Below are 19,294 nucleotides of genomic sequence, written 5' to 3'. Positions count from 1 at the left end.
TGTATGTGGGTGCACTGACTTCTCTTTCTGAACGGGCTAAATCCTCTGGCTTTAGAAATGGATCTTCCGTGTTTGGTATTTTGCAAATAATGAGGTTCCTTACTGTTTAGCAGATGACTCCGTTTTCACCGGAACCAAGCTTTCTGTTTAGCATGTGGCTCGCGAGCCGCAGTTTGCCGACCACTGCCCTAAACCATGGTAGAAGCATAGGACATGCCACACAGGTCCCAATGGGAAGAGTGGTGGATGGAGGGACACCTTTGGGACCCTGGGTTTTGTGAAGCTAATCCTCAGCCAATAGCACAAGACCTGCTGGCAGAGTCATCTGCTAAACAGTAAGGAACCTCATTATTTGCAAAATAATGAGGCTAAACCTGTGATAAGCATTTCACTACCTTGTAGATGCTGAATTTAATGGAGTTCCGAAGAAAAATTAGTTTGCAACTAAAATTTAGTCCCCGGTGCCCTGCTTCAAGGGGCAACTGGGGAGGCGAGGGGCATATGAATTGGTGCACAGACCTCTGAAGTGAGGAGGCTTCGCTGTCCCTACGTCTGCCTCCATGAGCTGATACTGGCTCTGGGCATTCTTACCCATAAGTAAATGGGCTAAACTAGAATCATCTGCCCTCAAATTTGATCTCTCTGGAGAGCAGTTGCAACCAGTGTTTGTCCGTGGAGAAGTCGCAGCTGCCACCCAGAACCAAAAGTGTGAGGAGTCCAAAATAGGGCTCTGCCTTTTCGTAACAAGGAGCATTTGAGGCAGTTCGTTACTCGCGAGAGTTCGTGTCAGTCCGGGGAAGACAGGAGCGTGATAGGCTTCTCTCTTCCTTAGGGAACCTGTAGTCAGCTGTCCGTGCCAGTTACTCTCAGTAACCTGTTCAGAATGTTGTCAAGAACCCAGTAAAATCAACTCTTAAAAGCAGGTATAAAAAACATGAAGTTTATGTCTACAGAAGGATTTTTATATAGCCAAAAAGCATGCATCTCTTTTCCAATTTCAGCATAGCTATATAATGGAGACAGTTTTTTCACCTGAGATAGGTTCTTTTAAATAAAGAAGCTTCCAGAATAATGCACTAGAGGTCTGTGAGGGCCTTTGGGACCCTGGGTTTTGTGAAGCTAATCCTCAGCCAATAGCACAAGACCTGCCACAGCGTATGCCCAATGAACGATCTGTAAAATGCATCTTCCATGGTATTTTGGTTCTGAGTCTATCAGGTTTAAGCTAAAAAAAAAGAAGCTGGGGCTGATGGTGATTGATTTTGCTGGCCTGCCCTGCAGTGGAAAAACACTGGCGCTCTGGGATGATGGTCATGTTTCCAGCCAAGTTGTTTTGTTTTTTTTCAAGCCAAGTTTTGTTTTGGATCTTTAAAAGCATTGAACCAAGTAGTAAATGCACTGGAGCTCACATACCTTGTGAAACTTTGTCCTTCTCTACTGGAGTATCCAGAAACTGAACTGCCAACAGTAGGCTCAGAGCTTTGAGTGCCTCGTCATGGCCACCAGACAGTCCCTAGGCGGAGGCGGCAAGGCTTGTGTGTTTTACTTCTTTTCATTGCGTGGATTCATGGCACGACATTAAAGGCTTCCTTGCCTGGGGCCCTGAGATCTCTCAGCTGCATCCTAGACTTAACCTTAAGCCAGTTCAGGAGGTTGGGGTTGGGGGTGGGTGGACGAGGTACCTGTGGCTGAGTTGCTCTGAGGTTCGGCAGACATAGGTTCAGAACCCAGCCCCAGTCGTAGATGGAAGTACTCTGTGACTTCGGGCACGGAGGTAACCTCTCAGAGCCTCGGGGCTGTCGGTGTAATAGATGTCTGTCTTAGGTTGTCTGGAGACTAAGTGACCTGACAGGCACACACATTTACCTGTAGGGCGTCTGGCACTGAAGGAAGTTGGGCAGAGTGGCTCTGCTGGGGGGAGAGGGAATTGCCAAGTAAATGATAGCTTTCACTTCTGTTACAATTACATGTTCCGTGCCCTGTGGCTTACTTCTTAGTGACTGAATCAGGAGAAAGAATGCACATTTTTAGCACTCTTATAATTAGCAATATGAAATACTAGTTTTTGGCCCTGTCTTTCTATTCCCCTTCCTTTCATCATTTTTTCTGACGAAGGAAGAACGCCTTTCCGGGTCAGATTCTAGCATCTCACGGGCAGGGAACGGACGCTCTGGGAGTTTGTCACTTGTCCCAGGTGCAGGGTCAGGCTCTCTGCCTCGCTCTGGAACACGATGCTCTGACCTCAGGAAGGCAGAGTCCATTTGGTACCTGGCCAGTCCACAATCAGAGTGAACTTTTCATTCTCAGATCCGTGGTGTTGCCATGGACTCTGGACTGTAAATAACATTTGGGCAACGCTCTTTAAAAAAACAATTAACAATACATGTACTCCCAGTGCTAAACTATCATTCCAAACTCTAGGATTTTTTAGAAGAGCTGGTGCTCCTAGTTCCTGGGTTTTGCTGAATCTGCAGATTCTGATTTAAAGGGACACTAACTCCAAGTCACAGGCAAAAATAATTATCTGCCAATTCTATACATTGTAAAGAAGGCTGTTTGCTTTCACGGGGCACGCAATAGGCAGACTGACATGTAACAAAACACACTCGTTTACACACTGACACATATTCCCTACAAATTATTATTAAAGTGGCCTTTCTCAGTATTGAAGGTTCTCAGGCGTAGACAGTGTCACAGAGGGAAGCGGCGCAGATGGCTGCAGCTCCCTGCTCTGCCTGATTCGTAGACCCCTGCTTGATGACAGGGGAGAGGGAGAGAACGGGTTGCTTGCTCAGAGCTCCTGGGTTCTTGAGTCTCTTCCTCATCAGTATATTTTAATCTCACATTTTAAAACCTTGGGACACCCAACATCATGTTCAAATTTAAATGCAAATTCTAAAGCTATATATAAGTACTCTCCTTTGCTTTTGGGGATTATCTGATCGTTGCAGAGTTAGCCTACTGTATTTTACCTGATAATGAAGAAGAGAGGGTTGTCATTTTCCAATCCATGGGCCAAGAATGCAAGTTACAGGAATCCAACTCATGTCTTCTGCTAGCAGTTTTATGACTCAGAAATACCCATCCACTCATTCAAAGGCCTATTCTTGGTCAGTGGGGGAATCCCTGATGACTGATGACTCAAGAATAAGAGTGTCAGCCTCCAAATGGTTTTCCCATGGCCCACTTCACATCCGCCTGTCCTTTCCTGACAGTCCAGCCAAAGCCCTGCTTTGTTTATCTGACTCTTGGTTGGCTTTTGGCTCTGCTCACAAATCCAGCACGGACAACCGCATGTGACAGGTGAAAGCTATATTAACTTTTAGTATGAACAACCCTTTGGCTTCAGATATATAGTCTGAAAATAATTCTGGTGTAATTCAAGTTGTATTTCTACTTTCTACACTCAAACTTAAAGATCTTTGATATTTTTTATGTTCAGATACTTTTATCAAATGCCAGTATTAAATTTGGTGAAGTCATGATGAGTTTCAACTTTCCATAGTCAAAAACTGAATTATAGTAGACCATTTATAGGTGTTAGTTCCTGAGGGTCATTAATTTTAAACATGAGCAATTCATAGAAAATCTAAATGTCAACAAAGTAAGCCAAAGAATTAAGTCAGTGAGCCTCTTCATCTAATCCAACTAGAAAATTTGAGTTTTGAACAAAGAATTGAAAAGAAATTGGTTTTGGTGAAATTTGCTCTATCTGTCCAATTTTACCAGCTAAGTCTCATTCTGTAAATCAGAGATGTTTCTGCCAGCAGTTAGACCACAGTGAGAAAGTGCTGGCTGCTGCTTTTCATTTGTAGTGTGCCTTTTCGTAACTAAACCATCTATTGTTTATCTTGCACATTAGATCACACCACATCATGTGTTGACAGTGAAGATATGCCTTAACTTATCAGCAACACATCTAATGGATACATCCTGTATCAAAAAACAAACAAACACGATTTCGTGTGGTCCAGTCCTAAATTTTGTCATCTCACAGGTGAAATTTGTACTAGCATTCCGTTTCTGTTCTTCAGACTTACTTGTGGCTGTATTGAACTTTCCTTGAAGGATAACGTAAACACAGAAAAGAGCCCAGGTTATATGTCTTGATGTAAACAAATCCAGGTAACCAGCATCCAGATGAAGACACAATGTGTTACCAACCCCCCATTAGCTCCCTGGTGTCCCTTCCCGCCCATAGCATGCCCTCCTGCCCCACCGAGGAAAACCACTCTCTTGACTTCTAACACTATGTGTGCAATGGAAATAAAATGCAGAAGACAAATAGCAATCTTGAAACAAAGACACTTCATCTCTCATCATTTAAGTAAACAGGGGAAATGCATGCATATCAATGAATTGGGTATACTAATTATGTTTGGAATATTTGTTCACTCATTCTGCAATATTTATAGACTATTTCTATTATGTCATGCACTGAAATAGTTGCCAGGGACAGAAAACACAAGCTCCTGCTCTCAAGAAGCTTATAGTCTAAAGAGGAAACAGAAATGTCAACAAACTACAGTTATTATCCTATATAGTAAAAGCCTAATATGCTGAGTGTCTGGTTGACCGGTCAGCCATTCAACCAATCAAAACGTAGTATACTAATGATATGCTAAGGCCACTCAACCACTTGCTATGATGTGCACTGACCACCAGGTGGCAGACAATCAACTGGTTGACCAGTCACTACAACGTGCACTGACCACCAGGGGGTAGACACTTCAACCGTTAGGTTAGCTTGCTGCTGGGGTCCGGCCAATTGGAACTGAGTGAGACCAGCCCAACACGCCCTGGAGCCCTCCTGCAGTTCCCTCTCCCGCTGGCCAACCTCCCACATCTTTCCCCAGCCCCGATTGTGCACTGGTGAGGTCCCTTGGCCTGGCCTGCGCCCTCTCGCAATCCGGGACCCCTTGGGGATGTCAGAGAGCTGATTTTGGTCCAATCCTGCAGTCCAGGCCGAGGACCCTACTGGTGCACGATTTCGTTCACTGGGCCTCTAGTAGAGTATAAAAATGTATCATCCATTGGGGCTGCTATAAACAGATTACCATAGAACTGGGTGGCTTATTCAGAACAGAAATTTATTTCTTGCCCTAACTAGTGTGGCTGAGTTGGTTGGACATCATCCTGTGCACCTGGGGGTTGCCAGTTTGATTCCAAGTCAGGGCACATGCCCGGGCATTCGGGCTCGATCCCCGTTGGGGGGATGGGAGGGTGCAAGAGGCAGCCAATTAATGTTATACTCTCACATCGGTGTTTCTCTCTCTCCCTCTCTTTCTAAAAATCCATTCTAAAAACCTTTTAAAATGTTTATTTCTCACAATTCTGGAGGCTGGGAAATCCAAGATCAAAGTGTGAGCCGATTCAGTGTCTGTGAGCAGATTCGGTGTCTGGTGAGGGTCCTCTTTCAGTTTCATAGACGGCAGTCTTGCTGTCCTCACATGGCAGAAGGGGTTGGGTACAGGGGAGCACTAGGGGACTCTTTATAAGGGTACTAATCCCATTCATGGCATCCCACCTCTCATTACCCAGTCACCTCTCAAAGGCCCCACCTCTAGCCCTAATTGGTTTGGGTCAGTGGATAGAGCGTTGGCCTATGGACTGAAGGGTCTGGGGTTCAATTCCAGTTGAGGGTACATGCCCAGGTTGTAGGCTTGATCCCCAGTAGGTGGTGTGCAGGAGGCAGCCTATCAATGATTCTCTCTCATCATTGATGTTTCTCTCTCCCTTCCTCTCTGAAATCAATAAAAATATATTTTATAAAATGGTTTAACTTTTAAAAATAATGAGAGAGCAAAGGCCCCTCTTCCAAATACCATTACATTGGGAATTACGTTTCAACACATGAATTTTGAGTGACACAAACATTCTGTCTGTAACAAAGCAGATGTAAAATTACAAATCACAGGTTGCAGTAGGTGACACAAAGGAGAGAATGTGCAGGTCTTCCAGAATGGGAGATGTTGGAAAATGTCTGCACAGAGGAGGTGGCTCTTGATCTGAGTTTGCCAAACCACAGCCATTCCAGGACAAAGGGAACTAGACAGGGAGGTATGAGACAACCTAGTCTATCCTTGGAGCTTGAGGCATGATGGGAAGGAGGAGAAGCAGCAGAGAAAGAGCTTTAAGTACTGTATCAAATACTATACCAGGGACTTGGGCCTGATTCCTCCCCACTACCTATAGACCCAGTCCTTTAAACATATGTGAGCACTGTGCCAGATTTTAGGTATCCAGAGATGAATCAACCCATGTGTTATATTAGCCAATATTCCTTGAAATCCTACTGTTTGCCAGAATCTTGTCCTTAAAAACAAAACAATTTCATGGGGTTTGAGAAAGACATCTAAAAAAATTCTGATTACAAAACTGCATGATAAGTATAATAACAGGAGTACATGCTTTCTTCTTTCCTGGACTAGAAAATAGTATATTATCTGGGACAAGGATGGGGAACATCCCGTATAAAGCCCACCAAATCATTTGGTCTGGCCCTGCCAAGGCATTAGGGCTGAGTTAATTAAAAGTTTGATCAAATATAGCAGGCTAATCTTTAAGTCAATAATTTTTTATGGCTCGCAGATGATGTTATAAACATCTAAATGGCCCTTGGCAGAAAAAAGGTTCCCCACCCCTGATCTGAGAACTCTGAACCTTGAGGAGTTGTAAACAAGGAACCAAAAGTGATCATAGTTTTGATTTAGGAAACCAAGCTGCTAATGGAATGATTCCCAGAGTGATCTGTAGCTAAAGTAGATATTTTAAACACCAACTGAATAATGTTGTCAGTTTAAATAAATTTTGTGAGAATAGAGAAACTTGATGTGAATCATCTGTACTTTCTCTAGGCTCAGAGCATGCTGGGACAGCTGGTCGCCTGGCTTCTCAGCTCTCTTGTTCTTGCTTTCCAGGTCACCAAGAACGAACGACAGGTTATGAAGCCACTCTATGACAGGTACCGGCTGGTCAAACAGATCCTGTCCCGAGCCAACACCATGCCCATCATGGTGAGTTCACCTCTCTGTTGTTGGTTACCTGGTTGAATGGGCCCTGGCTAATAGGAGGGCCCTAGCCTGCCATCTCATTAAAGAATAGGCTTTAAGAGTTGATCGTGCCATTAATATCGATGGCCCGTAAGCTTGAGGAATGAAGAATTTATCAAAGACTTCTGAGACTACACTGGTCAAAAAAAAAATGAGCAAATCTGAAGCTGATAGAATTTTTTTTTTCTTTTGAGAGTCATGCTTTGGCCAGGAACGTCCCCCTGACACGTGCTGGGCCGACTCCCCCACCTTTTCCTCCGAGACAGAGCACCCAGGGGACAGGGCTGTTCTTTCTCCAGGCCTCTGCACCAGGAGTGCCTCTGGCCCCAGGGGCGACTGTGACGGAGGGAGGGTCCTTCTCTCCGCCTCTCAGAGGGGATGCAGGGCTCCTATCCAGGGAGAAGTCTGCTAAGGAACTCCGGACAGCGGACAGCGGGCCTTCTCCTTTGGAGGACTCAGAGAAGTGTGAGGTGGAAGTGCGAGGCTAATGACTGTGAAAGTGCTCTCAGAGGCCACCATCCTGGGACTTAGCCGCTGTTGGCCTTGGAGTTTTGATTTTTGTCTGGAGCAGGGAGCAGCAGCTCTGGGAGAGCCTTTCAGGACTGGCCAAGCCCCCTCCCCCCACCCCCGCAGTCTGGGCTTCTCCACCTCCCCCTGTGAGTGCCCTGTGAATCCGTGTCCACCTCCTGGGGACTCCTTGCCTCTGGCCAGAGCCCTGAAGGCGTCCTCTGCTGGCTTCTAGGCTCTTTAATAAGCAGACACCACTTCCTTGTGTTGTTGAAGGGCATACTCCCCCTGGCCACCCCTCCCCATTCCTCTCCCACCTCCCTTTATTTCCTGGCTTCCGATGGGGCCTTCACGCCTTTTCACAGTGCACGTGCTCCTGTGACGGAGGGAGGGTCCAGGGACTGCAGGCTGGTGTGTTTGAAGGGAGCTCCTTTTCTAGAAATCCCCTGCGGAATGAATTAGTAGCTAACCAACACAAGGATTAAATCTAAGGAATCGTTTTCATGCTTCAGTTAGGAACCCTTAGTGTCCCTGAATAGGGTGAGTGGACACTGGGGTCGTCAGAGAACCTTTGCATCACGTCAGGAGCGGACGCTATTCTAGGTGAAGCTGTTAAGTGCAGGTGATCTTGTGGTGGCCGCGATTGGGGAGGAAAGGGGTGGGGAGGCAGGTGGGCGGTTCTGCTCGGGTTTCCTCTGCGAGTTTGGTTAAGGTACGTGTGTGCTGCTCTTGCTCTCATGGGAGCTCCTAGGTTGGGGCGGGGAGGAGTGGGGCTCTGGAGTGAAGAAGCAACTTGAAAAGAACTTTGGTTGTTGCTGGTTTTCCTGGGAACTTTTGGTGGGAGGGGGTTAGAGCACATCATTAAAGGGCAGCAGTGAATCCTGGTGAGGCAGAGGCGGAGAGCTGGCGGGAAAAGGGGAAGGGCTCGCAATGTAACCTACTTGTCAACGCCTGTCACAGGGTTCCCCTTCCAGCAAGCGGAGAAGCCCTTTGCTGCAGCCCATTATCGAGGGCGAAACTGCTTTCTTCTTCAAGGAGCCAAAGGTGAGGACCTCCAGCTGCTAACCTCTTGCTAAACCACCTCAGTCCCCTCCCTTTCTCCCGGGAATGGAAGGGGTTGTGGCTGGGCCTTCCGTGATGGGTTCTGGTAGCATTCCCTACATTACTTGTGCACAGAGCCAACTTTGAACACTCCTTTTTTTCTTTATATCCTGTATTAGCCGATTTCCTTCGTTTCATGTCATTCCCCTGCTTTTTATTGATGTTTTGTTTGTTGTGTTTGTTTTCAGGGATGATTCTTTTGTTTGCACATTGTTTTTTGTTTTGGGGGTTCCCCCCCCCCCATTTGGAGAACAGTTTCTCTCTATTTCAAATTTTTATTAAATTAGCTCATTGCATAACTTTCTTTAAAATCTCATTTAATGAGTTTTTTAAAAAACCAAAATTAGCAAAGACAATATGTATAGCACACAATAAGAAGTTAGCATTTTATAGACAAATTTCACAGTTGCTGTTGGCAGATTTGCTGGTTCAGTTTCACCCACTCTTTCTGCCTCTCCCCTTTCCCCTGGCACACTTTGTCCTCAGGACTAATTTTATAATCTCTTCCTAATCAGTGAATGTAGTGCTGGGACCAGCAGTCACTAAACATATGTTCAGATTTATTTCCCAAGTAATTATGGATTTTAGACAAATAACCCTTGTTCTCAGTGGCTGCCTTTGCTAGAACGGGAGGTGCCATCTGTACTCAGAGATCTATGTCCCTGTAAGGACCTCATGGCCTCCATGGGGATCAGCCTCTTTCATGTTCTTGTTTCTAGATAATTAAACAAACTGGGTGGCCTTAAATCGGGATCTAGAGATGAAGAGTCAATGCCAACCTTTAAAAAAAAAATCAGTGATTGTTAAAGTTGGAAGGGGAAGCAAAACCCAAAGCAGAAGTGAGTTTTAGGAGTGTCACTTGTCTTGTTTCTGTCACAGTTCCCAGCCTGGGGTGGTCATGTATTTGCCGTAGTTAGGAAGGATTATTCCAGAATATGGGGCCTCGTTCCCACAAAGGGATGCCAATTGAGAACGGCTCCCTGTTCTTACCTAATTCTCGCCTTTATAAGCGGAGGTAAGGTACCAGAAGCTAAACGGGCCTACCTTTTATCTACTCTGTTTATTTTCTTACCTTTTAAGGGTCTTAAATATTTCATACACCTCATTAGGCAATGATTGTGCTGACTGTTCATATTATTTTAAATGGAATGTGTTTTATGAAAATTCTCTAAATGTGAAATTGAGGTGACTATGCTGTATTGTATCTTAAAAATTAGAGCCACTTCTTACAATAAGACTAGAAAGAAGACACATTTTGTCTAGCTGGTAATTTCACACAAGAATCAAGTCACCATAATTGAAGAAATTTGGGCAGTTATATGTACGAAAATTAATGTATTTTCTGAGAATCATGTGATAGAACTGTTACCAGATTAAAATGTGTTCTTTAACACCTCCAAAATATGACAGGTAATAATTGCTTCATTAAACAAATGAAAGGAATACTAATGACGATCTTCTTAAAAAAAGGACATTCTTTCAACTCTTATTGTTTATCTTGGTTAATTTTTTTCACAAGTATACTTTGGCCATGGCTCTTCTGCTGGGCCACATTCTGGTCAGAATTTCAGATAATTTTGCAATGATTGCAATGCTTTTGTAAATAGTGCTGTCTTTTAGTTAATTTTGTTCCAACTGGCCGGGCTTGTTAGCATGTATTTGGATTATACTAATTCTTGACAATTCTGAAACAATTTAGAATTTGGTTTGTGTACAGATAAGAAGATTGTGTGTAAGTATTGTTGTTGTTTTTTAAACCATCTCTTGTTTTAAATGTTTCTGGGGGGAAACCAGTGAGTATGAAATAAGGCCCTAAATCTTCCAGCCCAGAAATCCTAGAAGTCATCTCGTCGGTTCTCCTACCCAACATAAAAATTTCCTCTAGAACTTGGCTGACAGAATGGAGACACTGACCCTAAGAAGAGATTCCTTCTCCAGGCCTGACAAGTTTACAGCACCAGGGAGACTAAGCGCACTCATTACTGGGCTAAGCATCAATAGTAACTAAAACTTACGCTGTTTTATAATTATTTATAAAATACATATAATTTTAGAACGCACCATAAGTTTCATAACTATAAACTCTTACAGTTAATGAATAGAATGAAAAGTTACATCCATAGTTACTATTGATGTATTACTTTCTTCTTAAGAGGCCTGGCTGTGCCCTCTGGAACGACACGGAGCGTGCACAGCGCTTCTTTCGTGAGAGCACTTCCTACAGTCAGTCTCCTGCCTTGCCCACTCCCACCCGCACTCTTTGAACATTTTTTCCAACAACTTCTTACTGTTTCTCATATGATGTGGGTGCCAGACCTGCCGGCAGCCTAGTGGCTCTGCTCTATACACACATCCATCTATCAGCATCCTTCTTAAAAACTGATACCCAGAGCTATACACCCTTCTAGATATGGTTTAACCAGCAAGGCAGAGGGTGGAGGACTAGTCCGGACCTCCGTGGGGATGACCTCAATGGGCCCTTTGGCTCCACACGTCTGTGACTGCGTGACTGTCGCTGTATCATGAAGGTATTGTAGTTTTCCTATCGCAGGATGTCTCGACTTCAGCCCTGGACACATTTGGGCCCAGATAACGCTTTGTTGTGGGGGGTCGTCCTCCACTCACTGGATGCCCTTAGTGCACTACAACCATAAATGTCTCCAGGCATTTCCAGAGGTCCCCTGGGGGCAAGATCAGCCCAATTGAGCAGCCCCGATGGTGGCCTGTCTCGCGGTTGGTTTATGCAATCCCCAGCTTCCTTCCCACGGATTGCTTAAGGTCTGTGTGTCCAGCTTTCTCCCCAACCAAATTGCAGGACCTTGAATTTTCCCAGTTAGCTACTTTTGTACTTCTATTCCAACCTTACGAAATGGAGTATAGATTTTGTATTCCAACATACCGGATACCCGCCCGCCTTGCATTACCTACACGTTTTGTAAATAGCCTTTTGTGTCTTTATGCCGGTGACTGATAAATGTTGAGTAAGGCAGAGTCGGGTAAAGAGCCTACTACAGGCTTTTTCTCCAGAATCACGTCACCGTGGTGTCATCACTCTCCACACTTTCACAACCAGCTCACCTCATTCTTTACAGAAATCCCATCAAATAGGGGAAATGGTGAGTTCTCATGATTTGTTCGTAAGGGGCCAGATCACTGTCAATCCCTGTCTATCAGTTGCTCACAGATTATCTGTGTATTGATTCCCGCGAACTGCTCCTGCCTCCTGGGGCGGATCTGCTGCTTTAGCTGGAACTGACATTGTGCTTCCTTTGTTCATGGAGCTGTACTCCTAACCAATTGCTTCCTTTTCCTAGATGTTAGGATGTTTTCCCCTGGTCTGATTGAATATTTTGGCAGTAAATTACTTCTTTTAAAAATCTTTATTTCACTATGCTGTACACCTGAAACTAATACAAAATAATATTGAATGTAAACTAATTTTTTTAAAAAATTTTGTCTTTTTTTTCAGACTGTGATGTTATTTCTTACCTAGACTTAACGTAGCTTTAAAATTGACACTAAGAAATGCTAATATGACTGTATTATTTTTTAAGTGCATTATCATCTAGACAGGCAAAGAATATGATACTTTTCTTAGAATCTTAGAGGCCAAAAAATACACTCATGATTCTTGGACATCCCTTGAAAGAACTTAGGAGGTTTATGATTCAAGTCATGGAAGATAAATGTTTTGATCTCAAAAGTTCCCTAAGATTTTGTGTACCAGGCAACCACAAATATTTTATAATCTCAGTCCTTAAATAGAAAGGCTATAATGTCCTATTTCTAAGAACGTTCATCGCTTAATAAAAAATATGTCCTGAGGTATGCAAGCAATAGAATTCTGAAAACTGGTTTCCAATGGTGGGTTTTGTCCTGTTTTGTCTTAGAATCTTTAGATTAGTTTGGTTCTTTTGATTGAGGGTATAAAGTATGATGGTTGTTCCTTCCTACCTCAGCCTTAAAATGTTAAATGTGGTGTACACCAATTTTTATAGTTTTTTTCCCTATTGAGTGGCTGTGTTTAGTTTGTGTTACCTGCTGTGTACATATAGCTGTTCGATAATATGTACATAAGGCATGTAGGTGTTGCTAACGGTAGGTATAGAAGAAACCTTATGGTGTCGAGATAATTAAGATTGTTAAATGATACTTGTAATGAAAGAGTACCAGGAAAAGTAACCAGATTTTGGCTGGGGTTGCTGTGTGTCTCCAGGAAGAAGAGGAGGGTTCAGAAGACGATAGCAACACCAAGCCAGACTTCACAGTCACTCTGAAAACCGAGTTCAGCGCTCATTGCTTTCTCGACCAATTTGAAGATGGCGCGGATGGGTTTATTTCCCCGATGGATGATAAAATGCCATCAAAGTGCAGCCAGGACTCCGGGCTTTCAAACCTGCATGCTGCTTCCATGTATGTCGTTTTGGTGGTGGCAGTGGTAAAATATTTGGGTGAAGATAACTTTCCTAAATATTATTTTAGCCTTTATACTTACATTGGCCAACAAAACACAAGTGACTCACCTGGGGTGCGTCTGTGTGACTAAAACAGTGACTTTTTAATTTCGGGCTCCGTTTTTGTATATGCTTTATCCTGTGTTATTTGAGGGAGCATCTGAGCTCTTGCTTATACAACCAGGCAGTCTCTACAAATGGCATTGAGTAGCTCTATCCTCCACGGCCCATCATGCAGCACTCACTGAGCACAGATGTCATCTCTTTCTCTCAAAACAATGACAAAGCACCTGGGATTTACAGGCCCAAAGAATTTACCAGTAGCAGGAGCCAGAGCTGTTGTCAGTGTTTCAGGGCATAGAAATCATGCATTTCCACTGACCCTCAGCTCCCTCGACAGTTTTTGCACATACCTGCTTCCCCCAGTGTCCACAACCCCCACCGAGTTGCACATTGATTGCATTTATGACAATTCAGATTTAACTCGATTTTCTTCCCGTTCCCCTCCCCCCTGCCCCCCCCTCTTAGGCCAGAACTCTTGGAACACCTTCAGGAAATGAGAGAAGAAAAGAAGAGGATTCGAAAGAAACTTCGCGAATTTGAGGACAATTTCTTCAGACAAAATGGAAGGTTGTGCATGTGTTCCCCTCCCCCACCCCTGCACAGGCATCCTTTTCCTTTCCTGGCAGGGCTGTGGGATCCCTGCCAGGCGGGGCCCTCTGCATCCTTCTCCCTGTGGCCCAGGCCCGGGGTCTGTGCCCAGGGCCCCTTTCGAGGTCGACTGGGAGGCTATAAGGTTCGCATGGTCCGTAAGGGTGCTTCTTGGGGGGTGTCCAACAACCCATGTAGACTGAACCAGCATTTATAAAGCAAACCTGTCACATCGCATCGTAATCTAAAACGAGCAGCTTGAAGCTCCGTTTCCAGTCAACAGCACTGGCTTGTTTTTGTGTTTTGTCTGAAGAAACTAGAAGGAGAAATAGGGAACTGAGGACTTTAAATCTTGCTGGTTTTAAAGCACATTTTAAAAGTAACATTTGGATGAAAAATATACAAGAAGCAGTGCACCCGCCTGACTGACAGGGCACTTTTCTCCAGCGAGTCTAAGGCCAGTGGAATCTTCCGGTAGCGCTGTGCTGAGCATCGTCTTCCCTTTGCAAGCGACTGCACCCAGCATGTCTGGCTCGGGCCACAGCGGGAGGCAGGGGCAGAGCAGGGGATGGATTTGCGTCTCTTGCACTGGAGTTGTTTTATCATTTGGAATTGATTTTATTTTCATCCAATTATCTGAACAGTATAGATAGAGTTTCTCATTAAGTTAGTCCCCTTTCGTACTTCTCAAAGGTGTTGGGAAATGAAAGAGCCATAAAAATGAACTTTGGCATGTAGAATGTGTTGTTTTCCAGTTTATTTCAGTCACTGCATACACTTAGGTTTAGGGTTTCTGATTTGGATTTGTCCTCTAATGACTTTCTCGAGATTTATAAATTTTATACCTAAATATTTGCTTTTTTCCCCTCCATGTGTTGCAGGGTATTTAGAAAATATAGGTGAGCAGATAAAAGAAATCACCTCGGAAGTAATACTAATACGCAAAGACAAGCCAGGATTAATGTTCTGATGTGTTTCTTTCCAGTCTTCTTTCTAGACACATTTTTGGTTTGTCTGTTTCCTTTTTTTCCCATATAATTATAGTCACATTCTGTGCAGGTGTCCTATACATGTCCTATATATGTCCTATCTACACTAATAAAAGAGAAATATGGTAATTGGCGTACGACTGCTACCCTTTTCATTGGGTAATCAGGGCGATATGCAAATTAACTGCCAACTCAGATGGCAGTTAACTGCCAACAAAGATGGCGGTTAATTTGCATATGTAGGCACAATGCAGGGAGGCAAAAGGGAAAGCAGGAAGAAGCCCCCTGCCACTGACAGTGATCGGAACCCAGCGGGGAGCTAAGAGCCATGATCGGAGAATCGGGCGCCTTTGCCGCCCTGGCCAGTGATAGCAGGAAGTAGGGGTGGAGCCAGCGATGGGATCGGGGCACGGTCGAAGCTGGCAGTCTTGGGAGCTAGGGGTCCCTTGCCTAGGCCTAAAGTGGAGCCCACAATCGCGGGGCCGCTGCTGCTGCGGGTCCCCGCTGCCCGGGCCGGACGCCTCGGCCAGAGGCATTAGGCCTGGGCAGGGGCAGAGCCTGCAGCCGGGGGAACTGGGGGTTCCCTGCCCAGGCCTAATGACTGGGCCAGAGGCGTTAGGCCTGGGCAGGGGCAGAGCGGGTGATCGCGGGGAGCTGGGAGTCCCCTGCCCAGGCCTGACACCTCTGCCGGAGGCCTCAGGCCTGGGTAAGGGGCCGATCCAGTGATCGGCGATCGGATGGTGATTAGGGTCAACTCCTCTGGCCGAGGCATCAGGCCTGGGCGGGGGGCGGAGCCAGCAATCCGAGGGGGTTGGGGGTCCCCTGCCCAGGCCTGATGCCTGGGCCAGAGGCATTAGGCCTGGGTGGGGGGCGGAGCCGGGGATGGGGGGAGCGGGAGGTCCCCTGCCCAGGCCTGAATCCTGGGCCAGAGGCATCAGGCCTGGGCCAGGGGCAGAGCCAGCAATCGGAGGGGTCTGGGGGTCCCCTGCCCAGGCCTGCCGCCTCTAGTAGAGGCGTCAGACCTGGGCAAGGGGCCGATCCTGCGATTGGACGGTGATGGGGGTCAACGCCTGAGGGCTCCCAGTATGTGAGAGGGGGCAGGCTGGGCTGAGGGACACTCCCCCGCCCCCCCACCCCCACCCAGTGCACGAATTTCGTGCACCGGGCCCCTAGTACATATATAATTGTATAAACTTCACAAGTAATCAGAAAGTATAATTGATGGGAACTCACAATCATCGTAGAAGGTTCGAACTCTAGGGGACTTCCGACATTGTAAAATCTGGTTCTTCATTTTGTGTCTGAGGAGATCAAAGCCCCTTGAAGGGCCCGGCCGGGGCTCTGCCCACCACCCTGGTCCTTCACTACCCTGTGCCAGGAAGCCATCTAGAATCATTTCCCTGAACAAGGCAGGCCAGCAATAAATACGTTTGTTTTTCGTTCACTGAACAGCGTAAAAATAAGGTCCACGCTATTGCCTTTCCCATGTTCTTTAATAAAAAGAAAAGGAAGCCTGGTGTTTGAACGTCTGACGTGTGCATTTCAAGGTGAAGCAAGAAGCGGATGGCACCGCCCGGTGATGGGAGCCGGGGCTTTGCAGCGGGACTGGCTTCTCGGCCTGCGCTCAGCCCGTGTGCGGTGTGGGTGACAGGCCCACAGCTTCCATCCTGGGGGTTATGTTACACCCCGGAGACAGAGCCACTCAGCACAGGGCCTCCCTGTGTATCACGCTCTCCACGGATACTGTGCGTGTAAGAGAATGCATGTAGAATTACTCGTGGATGGTAAGGGCTTATTAGTAATATATGACTCAGTTGTTGAATTCTAAGACTAATACTATAATAACTAGTTAAAAAACACAAATTATGGATGTACCAATTGCTAACTAGAAATGTAATGGTTTATTAGATGAAATATGTAAAAGTGAGAAAGCATTAAGTAGAAACAAAGGATTTCCATGTAGGGAGATCTTAATGTGAGTGCATACATACCAGCAGCAGAAACAGGACATTTCTCCATTTCTTAGTCCTTCGTGTCATCCTACAAAATGCAGATCCTTGTCCTTCACTGCGTGTCTAAGCCCAGCTCCAGGCTTGCCCCCAGTGGCGCTTGGCCACACTGATGCTACGGGTTGATAAGCTGCATGTTTCCGCTGATGACGCGCCCGCTGAACAGCATCATCCAGGAGACGGCCAGTGATCCTCAGCCCCCTGTCCTTTGTTTCCGTTAGAAATGTCCAGAAGGAAGACCGCACTCCTATGGCTGAAGAGTACAGCGAATACAAGCACATCAAGGCGAAACTACGGCTCCTGGAGGTGCTCATCAGCAAGAGAGATGCTGATTCCAAGTCCATGTGAGGGGCAGCCCCGCCCGAGCAGAGGGGCCGGCGTGCACGGTGACCCTGCCTCCCCCGGGGAAGAGCCGCTCTGCAGACACTGGGAGGCAGCCTCAGAGCTGGACCTGCAAAGTATGGAGCCCTTCCGCCTCCAAGCCTTGGGGGCGGCTCGTCTCCATCGTCGGCCTTAGAAGCCACCTGCTGGGAGAAGGCCGCGCTGGTCCTGACTTGGGAATCCTGTAAGGAAAAGTCGGGTCCCTGCGTTCACGGCACTCGGACACTCGCGGGAGCCTTTCTGACACTAGCGGTGATGAATCACTGCGTGGAGGCACCTCATCCACAGAGGATGTGCACTCTGCCCCCATGGCTAGACGAATGCAGTCTAACTTCGATGAGACCCAGCTCGGGCCTTCCGGGAGCAAACTTGCTGGGCAGCTCCCTGTGCTCTCGGGGCCCCGTAAATGGGGCCGTGCACTGCAGCCCTCTTTGCCGCCTCGGCCAATCCTGTGACCTGTCCACGGAGCGGCGCCTTCCCCACGCGTGTGAATTGTTCTCGTCAGCTCTCGGGGCGATGGAAGCTGCGTCTGCCCAGAGAAGCAGCGCAGACATCTCTGCCCGTGTGCTTCGAGGCGCCCTCCGCTGCCCCGGAACCGTGATCCCTGCGGGCCTGGGTCACCGCAGAGGACAAAGGGAGGGTGGCAGGAGCTACGCTGACGCCGATTTTTAAATCCGGTAACAGGGTGACGCGCCGGGAGAGGCCTTTCCTGAACGTTGGCTGCACTCACCATCTTGGGATTTGAGCATCAGACAGCGAGGCCAGCGTGTTGTGTGGGCTCCCGTGTGGGGCTCGGTCTCGTGTTGGCATCAGCCACGCGGGAAGGGCCTTGTTTCACTCTTAGCCGAAGTGCATGAGGATCGTGAGAGAGAGAGAGCGAGCACCCGTGTTCTCAGCCACCTGAGTACTTACCAGGTGTTCGTGTTTTTTTTTTTAAGTAAACCTGCACTAAAATCCCCTCCCTCGGGGGTAAATGTGGCCCTTGGATCGCAGCCCAAGGCAGACTCTAAATCACACTATTTCAAGATCATGTATAAAGAGAACAAATGATGTGTAGCCGATTATGATAATTTTTTTCAAAGACTGTGTCACAAAGCTGTCTATATTAGACATTATGGAGGGACCAGGGAACTTCAGACACCAAATCATTCATCTCCACAGTGTGCGGACATCACCTCGTGATTTGTGTTACTTTTTACACTTTTATGTCCGCACCAGGGAAAGTGGATTCTGGTTCGGTCCGTCCTGGGTCCGCCCTGTGCGCTGCGAGGCCGGGCAGGGGTCCGCACACCGCTGCAGCCGCTGGTTGCCGGGAGGGGGCGCTCCGGCAGCTCTGCCTTTTGAAGACAGTGTTGCAGGTTGAACAGGACCACGGGACCCCCACCTCTGTGTTGTGCCATTTTGTGTGTGTGTTTTTAAAAAGAAGAAAACATAAAACTCTATTGACCATTTGTCAGTTTCAGAAAACGGGTTCTTGAGAAACTGGTCAGATGGGATTTACAGCAGCATTCCCCCTCGCTAAAGTGAGGGGGCAGCTCTGTCAACTGCAAACTGTTCGAGCTGAGATGGGTGAGAAAGAACGCCTCCAAGTTTGCTCCTAAGTATGTTTCTGTAGGAGCGTGAGCAATGTGTCCGAAGCGCCCTGGTCTCATCCACACACTTAAAGACGGTACCTAACCTTGTAAATGTAAAGGCAAATGAAAATATAGTTTGGTATTCTCTGCTCTACTGTTTACATTGCAGATTGCTATAATTTCAAGGAGTTATATTATAAATAAAATGACGCACTTTAGGATGTTTTCTATTTTTGAAATCAGAAAATCATTCACATGACCAAAAATTGTATTTTTAAAAGAAATACATGCCTCGTCTGCCCCTTGTAAATAATTGTTCTCTTAAATAAGCTACGATGGAAATCACATCATGACCAGCTGAGTGTTAAAGCACATCTGTTTAAAAGTATTGTTTTGAAAATACTAACATGCAAAGGAATTTATAAAGAGGAAAAGTTATATAAATGAGAAGTTTGTAAATGTTTCGAAATCTACTGTTTCTGCCAAAGGTAAGTTATGTAAAAGATTTATTCAGGAAACCCCATTCAAATTTGTATGATTCAATAAAAGACACCAAGTTACAGTAATAAATTGTGT

General features: G+C 46.2%; 1 protein-coding gene across 1 annotated transcript in view; it reads left to right on the top strand.

Annotated features, from left to right (window-relative positions):
* The window catches only part of FAM13A (family with sequence similarity 13 member A), a 250,927-nt gene extending 231,643 nt beyond the window's left edge, over positions 1-19,284 (top strand). Inside the window, exons 19-23 of the mRNA XM_006768190.2 lie at positions 6,858-7,016; positions 8,520-8,603; positions 12,877-13,073; positions 13,643-13,744; positions 16,985-19,284. Coding sequence (XP_006768253.1) covers positions 6,858-7,016; positions 8,520-8,603; positions 12,877-13,073; positions 13,643-13,744; positions 16,985-17,111 — 669 coding nt within the window. The 3' untranslated portion in view covers positions 17,112-19,284. The remainder of the gene's footprint in view (positions 1-6,857; positions 7,017-8,519; positions 8,604-12,876; positions 13,074-13,642; positions 13,745-16,984) is intronic.
* The last annotated feature ends 10 nt before the right edge of the window (positions 19,285-19,294 follow it).

The sequence above is a fragment of the Myotis davidii genome, unplaced genomic scaffold, assembly GCF_000327345.1.
Source record: "Myotis davidii unplaced genomic scaffold, ASM32734v1 scaffold963, whole genome shotgun sequence".
In the NCBI taxonomy this organism is placed as follows: domain Eukaryota; kingdom Metazoa; phylum Chordata; class Mammalia; order Chiroptera; family Vespertilionidae; genus Myotis; species Myotis davidii.
Note: the sequence above shows the minus strand (reverse complement) of the source record. Positions and strands in the feature narration are given on the sequence as shown.